The 8,175-nt window shown below is 33.7% G+C and overlaps 1 protein-coding gene across 1 annotated transcript; it reads left to right on the forward strand.

The window, feature by feature from the left end:
- The first annotated feature begins 5,906 nt into the window (after nt 1–5,906).
- LOC145577807 (uncharacterized) lies at nt 5,907–7,953 on the forward strand. The gene is made up of 5 exons (XM_081635245.1): nt 5,907–5,963; nt 6,062–6,613; nt 6,692–7,046; nt 7,129–7,223; nt 7,342–7,953. The coding sequence occupies exons 1-5, from the start codon at nt 5,907–5,909 to the stop codon at nt 7,951–7,953; spliced, it is 1,671 nt and encodes a 556-aa protein (XP_081491371.1).
- The last annotated feature ends 222 nt before the right edge of the window (nt 7,954–8,175 follow it).

Genomic DNA, 8,175 nt, shown 5'->3' on the forward strand with positions numbered 1-8,175 from the left:
GTTAAATTGGTTGAATATTAATGTAACATATAATCCTAAAATATTTGTGATCACTTGATTAAAATACAAGATTAAAAAAGGAACCTAAACCGGTTGTCCAAATTATCTTATTAGTCGTGATTTTTTAATTACATATTCCCTTTAAACATGCAATATGGTGATCAATATAAACAATAGAATAAACATCAACATTGAATGCAATTTAACAATAATAATGTTAGTCAAATTAAATATAAATAAACCTAATCATGATACTAGAAACAAGAATAATAAAAAGAGTAATTAGGTGAATAATTACTCACGTTTCGTGTTTCCTTGAATTGCTACATCATGAATAAACTGTTAGTAACTTCAATGAAAATATAAATCAAATTGATCTAAAATTAAATTAAAAATGTAGAGTTGATTTGAACAAACCCTCAATTAATTCTACCTTTCACACCTTGGTTTAAGGATGGAACTTCGGGTCAAGTATGGACTCCTTGGAGTGCTTAGGGGAAGTATTGTGGAAGAATAGGGAACGATAGAAATTAAGCTAAAGCATAAGAGATAGAGAGAGAGAATGATTTTTTGGTGTATAAGAGAGGAAGAGAGAATGATTTTTGGCGATCAAGCTTGTTGATGATTGAAAAAGAGGTGATATGACCTCTAATTATAAAGAAAAAAGAGGGTCAAAGACTCAAGAAAAGATCCGAATCTTAATCGGAATAAAACTCTTGCGATAGACAGCAGTTATTGCGGTTTTTGTTTTTATCATATCTTTGGATCCAGAAATTGGAATAAGATAAATAATATGTCGTTTAAAGCTCTTTAAGTCTACTTTCTAACCCAATTGAAATCAGATTAAAATAGTTTTTAGAATTAAAGATATAGCTGAAATAGTAGGACGGTGTCTATTTTAGATAGAGTTTCGTATTTCTTTATATCTTTTTCGTTATAGCTCGGAATTAATATTATAATATATAATTAAAAGATAATTTTAGATCTATCCAACCATCTAAGATTTGGATAAAAACTATGAGGCACGAAAATCATATCTGACTATCTTTTAACGTCTTCTAATTCGAATAGAATTGGGACTTTCAAAAAGAGGAGTTTTATTCAATTTCAAACTCTTTAATCTTATCATTTCAAAAGGGATAATTAAGATATTTTAGAAACTTATAGAAGCTTCTAATTAATCCTAGTTGGTTTAGGAATGGGATAAAGCCTTTGGACCCTTCACATGATCATTGGGTCGTAGGTAAGGTGGACTTAGATTCGATTTAGATTCAATTTAGTATTTTGGCCATAACTTATTCGTTATAACTCGGATTTGGGCTTATAATATATCGTTGGAAAGCTATTTTCAATACCTATCCAACTATTCAATCATTGGACCCAAATTATGGACTAAAATAAACTAGTATAAACGTTTTTATAAAAAGGGCACGAAATGAATGATTTTAAGGGACACGAAATGAATTATTTTAGGTGTAAAGGAACGAAAAGAGAAAAATAAGTTATGGTTTGGGGAAATGGGTTAGGAATTGGGTTTTTTTATGAAATTTATTGGGATTGAATATGGATTTAAGCACTCCAAGATTAAATACTCAACCCGACCAATATGGTGGTGAAAGGTTGTTCATCATCGGGTTTGGTTTTGGGGAGACATTTTTAGGTGTCTATACACATCCAATCACATCTCTGACATTGAATTCTAGTCAGTTTTCCATCATAGTGATCACTTTATTAAACTTACTTTATGCATGGCCATGAGTATGATGTGATATTAGAACACTATGCTGGAATGCTTTTGATTATAATCTTGATACATGCTTAAGGCTGTTGAATATTCTATACTCTCCTGGAGTATTCTATATAATCATGGTACATATCCACTTTACTAAAATTGATCTCTTATAGAGATCTATCAAAATGTATCACTTTCTTAAATTTTCTATTGTAAATAATTCCCTTTTGTTGTTTGAAGATTCATGTTTTCGGAACCTATTGGGTTTGACTACCACGCTTCATGCGTGCATTAGTTTCATCAATAACTAATGTTGTCCTTTTGGAACATTAATTTAATTGGAGCATTTACAGTTGGTATATACTATATAGGCATATAGCTAATGAAATCTATTCATATCCATCTTGTTGTTCTAAATCTTAAATAATTTTGTGGTCACGCCCTAATTAAATAAGTCATTGATATTAAATCTAATATATGTACCAAACTGATAATCAATGTATCTTATTATTCATATATATTATGATTCATGTGCAAGGATTACATAAAATAATGAAATAATTACTATCTCCCCCTAATCCTTGCATATGGGGTATGAGATAATTAATCCAACAACCTTTATATAAAATCCTTGCACCTTTTAAGCCATAATTCTCTTGCCAATGTCATGTATCAAGTAACGTGTTCCTTTTAGCAAAAACATGTTTAGATAATATTATACTTGATTATAGAACACTTAATCATGTTCCTCTTGCCCAATTACATTCAACTTTTTTTTAAAAAAAACCTCTTATATTTATGGGCATAATAAAACGTTGATCATGTAAAGTTTCTCACAATGTCATGTTGCATTTCAGCTATTTCACCAAATGCCACTGAGTACTTACAAAATTCACCAAATGCCATCAAGGTTTTCAAAATTCACCCAAATGCCACTGACAAACAATACAATGACACCTCGTGCCACTAATAGCATATGAACGTTAGTTTTCCGTTAATGCAATTCTTATTTCACCAAATGCCATTACTTTGGAAAATTATTTCACCAAATGCCATTACTTTTTAAAATTAATACACAACAATTATTTATTTTGGTAAGGTTTTGGGGGTCATTTTGACCCTTTATGGATAAAAATTAAACTCGAAATTGGCAAAAAAATAACGTAAATACCCCGTTTCGCATTTTTTCCTGAAAAAAATTACGATCTCGACATATAAAACGGGGCATATATGTTTTTTTTTTTTTTTTGTCAATTCCAAGCTTAAATTGAACCCATAAAGGGTCTAAATGACCCACTAAACCTTACCCAATCAATTTTCATGGTTAAAAAATAATGACACGCTAATCGAAATATTTTTCGACATGTAAAATGGAGCATTTACGTTTTTTTTTTGCCAATTGAGCTTAATTTGTACCCATAAAGGATCAAAATGATCCCCAAAAACCTTACCCGATCAATTTTGATGGTTAAAAAATAACAACACGCTAATCGAAATATTTTTCAAAACACAAAACGGTGCATTTACGTTATTTTTTGTCAATTCCGAGCTTAATCTGTACCCATAAAGGATCCAAATGACCCCCAAAACTATACCCGAGCAATTTTTGCCAGGAAAATCAAGAAAAAAAAATTATTTTTATTAATTAAAATAAATAATTAAAATGAACCAATCTCATCATGACACGTGTCATGATTTAATCTTAATGACTAACGGAGTTAACGACCGTTAGTCATTAATGGCATTTGGTGAATTTTTTAAAAGCTCGATGGCATTTGGTGAATTTTGAAAACCTTGATGGCATTTGATGAATTTTAAAGTACTCAGTGGTATTTGGTGAAATAGCCGGTTGCATTTTATAAACTCATAAACATTATTTCTTGGTCCAATAGCTGATATGTACAAGTAAATATATTTGCAATTCTAATTGAACTTTTCAACGAATTGAAATCATGAAAACATCATACAAACTTGCTTCCTTTCAATCACATGAACTCTCAATCAAAAGGAACTTTAGGTTTATATGCATAAGTATATCATGTTCAATATATTTATCATTCTTAGAATCCAACTTCATGTATATAGGCATATAATCCAATTTAATTATACATCCATGCGTCAATATTTCAACATTGCATGTGAAGCAAGAAGAATTGCATTAACATAATATAAAAACTATTATTATATTCTTAGTTATTTCTTCTTTGGATATTGCATATGAAATTACATAATTTTTTCAATATAAAATTTGGGGAATTTTAAATCCATATAAATAAAAATTTCATTATTTCTAATTATTTCCATAAGCTATTTTGTTAACGATAATTAACGTATGGTTAAATTAACCACCCATTTTAGTTTAGTACTACTTAAATTTAAAGGAAATAATTAAAATTATAATTAAAATAGAAAATTAAAACCCTTCTGATCAAATCCTCACATTGATCTCTCGCCCCTGTTTATTTCGAACGCTTATCTCATTGAATTCTCAATTGTTTCAAACCCTAAGATTATTGCTCAAAAATTCGAAGCTAATAAGGATTGATTAATAAACTAACATCTCCGGAATTCTTCTTTGCCTTTTGTTCGGTCAGTTTTTTGGTGTTCATCGATCGTTTGGGCAGAGGTATGATTGAACTACTTTTTTCATCCTAAATTGATAATTAATTTCTTGTTATTATGTGCAATAATTAAAAACGATTATATTAACTAAAAGAGTTAATATTTTTCATACAAGTAGTTGTTGGTTGATAGTCCAATTAAAAAGGATTACATTAACTAAAACCATAAAAATATTGCTGATGTTATGCCCTGTTATCTAATGATTTTAGTTTTTATCTTTGGCTTTGATTTTCGTTTCTATTTTTAGTGTAAAAATCCTTGCATGTGTCCTTTATGTTTGTTTGAGTGTAGTTTCAGTGGCTTACAATAAGTATTGAATTTTAAGGTTTGTTGTTAGAAATTTAAGTTTGTGCATGGTTGTTTGTGAATTTGATGCAGAATGAATAGGAGGGTATTAAAAATTAATCATGATGGTAATGTTGTCGATGTTGTGGTTGATGACGTTGATCAATGTGTACTATTTGATGTGATCAATGATATGTGTGATGAGTTCTTGAAGAGAGGTTTCGTCTTGCCCCGATACCCAAGCCTATACTACTGTGCTAGGTAAAAATCAATTGACCTCACCGATGATAAAAGCTTGTTGAAAATGTTTGAGGATGTTAGGGAGAAGAGTATTGATTTATGGGTTGGTTGCTTGACAAAACCTTCTTTCATTTGGAATTTGGCAATGCAAGTGAAGGGGAACAACACACCAACTATACAGCCTAATACCTCACAACCTAGCACTCAGAAAATACCCGTTCGGAGGAAACCAACCAAAGATGCCTCAATTCTCCCTGCATATCAGAATAGAAGGTTACCTGCAATGTTGGAGGAGTTATCAACTTCACCGCCTCATATTTCTCATTCACAAAATCTAACAAATGTGATACTTGACACTCTTGAAATTCCTCCCCACACTGAATATGATGATGCCATTCCTATTTCCCTTGATGAGTTCGAATCCTTATCATCACAAGTGAACAACTCACCTACAACCACAAATCCTAATATTGTTGCCTCAAAACCTAAGTCCTCTAGGTCTTGTGTTTTTACTCATGGTAAGAAGATGCTTAAAACAACAGCTATCCACAAAGGATTATGGAACCCTACTAATGACAACATAGAGGTGGAAACACAAGAGGTGTCTGGTTCAAGGACTAGGTACAGGGCTAGGGAGAATGCACTTGTTGGTCGGGAAATTGTGGAAGTACATGAGAGTGGTAGTGGGAGTGAAAGTGATTATGTGTATGAACCTTTAGAGTCTGATGAAGGAAGTGACCAGTTACTTGATGTTGACTTAGAAACCGAGGAGAACACAACGGAGCTGCTTAAGGAAAATTATGTGGATGGTGGATGGGAACCTTTTAGTTTGAGAGATGATGTGTATGAGGACGACAATGGGTATTTTTCAAGGATGTATAGAAATGGGGAGGTTTATGATGATGCTGACATTGGAAAAATTAGGTTAAGAGCATGACAACTATTCGTGGATAAGGACCATTTCAGAGATGTCCTTAGAGACTTTTGTGTGCAAGAGGATTCTTGCTGGTGGTCAAAAAAGCTGATAATGATAGGTACACTGCTGAATGTGCAGATATTAGATGCTCTTGGAGAATTTATGCAAGTAAACTTGTAGATGAGCACACTTGGGAAATTAAAAGCATTAGAGAAGGACACAAATGTGACCCCTTGGTTAATAACCCAATGTGTAATTGTGATTAGGTTGCTTCAAAACTTCTTGAGGACATTAGGGCCAGTCCAAATATTAAGGGGAAAGCTATGAATGCTTTGCTATGGGAGAGGTACGGAGTGACTATGGCTACCTCTACAATTTACAAAATGAAGGGCAAAGCGTTACAAATTATTCAAGGGGGGCATGATGAATCTTACAAGAATCTTGTAGCCTACTGTGATTTGATTAAGGATAGAAATCCAGGATCCATAGCTTTATGTACATGGAAACAACTTCATGAGGAGCCTGAGAGACCACTACAGTTCAAGTCAATCTTCATTAGCTTTGCTGCATTGTTTAGGGGGTTATTGAATGGATGTAGAGGTCTTGTTGGGGTTGATGGATGCCACCTTAAGGGCAACTATGGCGGCATCCTTTTAAGTGTCGTGTCACTTGATCTGAATAATGAGATATTCCCAGTTGCTGTTGCAGTGGTTGACTCAGAGAGCAAGACTAGTTGGTCTTGGTTTTTTCATCACTTAAAGAACATCTTGACTAAGGATGGAAGAGATGACTGGACGATAATGTCAGATAGACAAAAGGTATTGTGTACTTCTTACATTGTTTGTGACACTTAATTATTTGTTGTTTTAACAATGTCTTTGCATTTGTTGATACAGGGTATTAACCTTTCATTAGATGAGATTTGGGCCAAAGTTCCAAGGAGATATTGTGCTAGACATTTGTGTAAAAACTTCAAGAAAGATTACCCCGGAGTATTAATGCACAAACTTTTTTGGGGAGTTGCAAATGCATGCTCTGTGTTCACATTTAGAAAGTCAATGGAGCAGATTCAGAAGTATGGTGGCCTAGGTGCTGTGAAGTGGCTTAAAGAGATTGGACCAATGGAAAGGTGGACCAAATGGAGGTTTGATCCTCAACTATGCTTAGATGAGAACACAAATAATTTTGTAGAGATTTTTAATAACACTATAGGCGTTGAAAGGACTTACCCAATCTTGACACTTCTTGAAGGTAATTAATTGTGTTTAACATGACTTATTTACTTGTATAAATGACATATAAATCTTATAGCAACTTGTATCATCATATGTAGGTGTTAGAAGAATCTCAATGGTTAGACATGCAACTAGGCAACAATTATGTGAGGATTGGAGAAATGACGGAGTCTGTCCTAATGTTGTTGCTCAAGTTAGGGTCCTGACAAAGGATTCAAGGCAATGCAATGCCTACCCTGCGGGAAGAGGTGAGTATGAGGTGTCAGATGGGAGAAGTATGCTTGAACAATAAGAGTTGTGTTTGTGGTAAGTGGAAAGTTAGCGATATTCATTGTAAGCCTGCTATCAAAGCTATTTTGCATGCTAGCAAGGATACACTAGACTTTGTTAGGGAGTGGTACTCTGTGGCTAGGTACAAGGAGGCATACAAGGGGAATATTTTACCAAATCCTGACTATAACCAGTGGCCTGAGCTTGCTGTCCCGAAGTTAATCCCTCCTACTATGAAAAGGAGCGTAGGCAGGCCTTCAAGAAACAGAAGACGAGAAGAGGGAGAGAAAAGGACGGGAAAGAGGAGCGGCACAGTTCAATGTAGTAAGTGCAAGGAATTTGGCCACAATGCTCTCACATGCAAGGGAGGAGCAACACGAAAAGAAAAACTGATGCAACAAGGAACCACGGATACAAGTTCAAAAAAGGCAACTTTAAAGGGGAAAAAAAATGTAAGAGCAAGAGAGGGCACAGGTAATGAAATGAACATGATTGACCTCATGATTGCAGAATCGCAAGCATCTAACCACATGACACAACCAAGGTCAAGCCATCAGCATCTGCATCTGCATCAACCAAGGTCAAACTCAACTCAACCTTCATCAAGTGTTCCTCCCACAACCTGTGCTAGCGAGAGACAGAAGACAAGATAGATTTGGTTTCCCTAATGTGTTGGTCTTATTGCTAGTACTGTATTTCCTTGTGTTTGATATGCATAAGGTGTTTTCTATGCCTTATTCTTGTTGGCTTTTACAGTTTTTAGACCTGATTGTTTTTAGGATTACAATGATAACTACTATATTTTTGGTTAGATATCGTGTTTTTGGTAATTTACTGTGTTTTTGGTCTAATATTGATGACCCAAGCATATTTTT

Source organism: Chenopodium album, chromosome 14 (genome assembly GCF_948465745.1).
Source record: "Chenopodium album chromosome 14, dcCheAlbu1.1, whole genome shotgun sequence".
Lineage (NCBI taxonomy): Eukaryota > Viridiplantae > Streptophyta > Magnoliopsida > Caryophyllales > Amaranthaceae > Chenopodium > Chenopodium album.

Excerpts from the sequence above, each read along its gene's own strand:
- LOC145577807 (XM_081635245.1), top strand. The coding sequence starts at position 5,907 with ATGATAGGTACACTGCTGAATGTGCAGATATTAGATGCTCTTGGAGAA. Across the intron at positions 6,614-6,691 it reads TAATGTCAGATAGACAAAAG|GGTATTAACCTTTCATTAGA; the intron begins GTATTGTGTACT and ends TTGTTGATACAG. Across the intron at positions 7,047-7,128 it reads AATCTTGACACTTCTTGAAG|GTGTTAGAAGAATCTCAATG; the intron begins GTAATTAATTGT and ends CATCATATGTAG.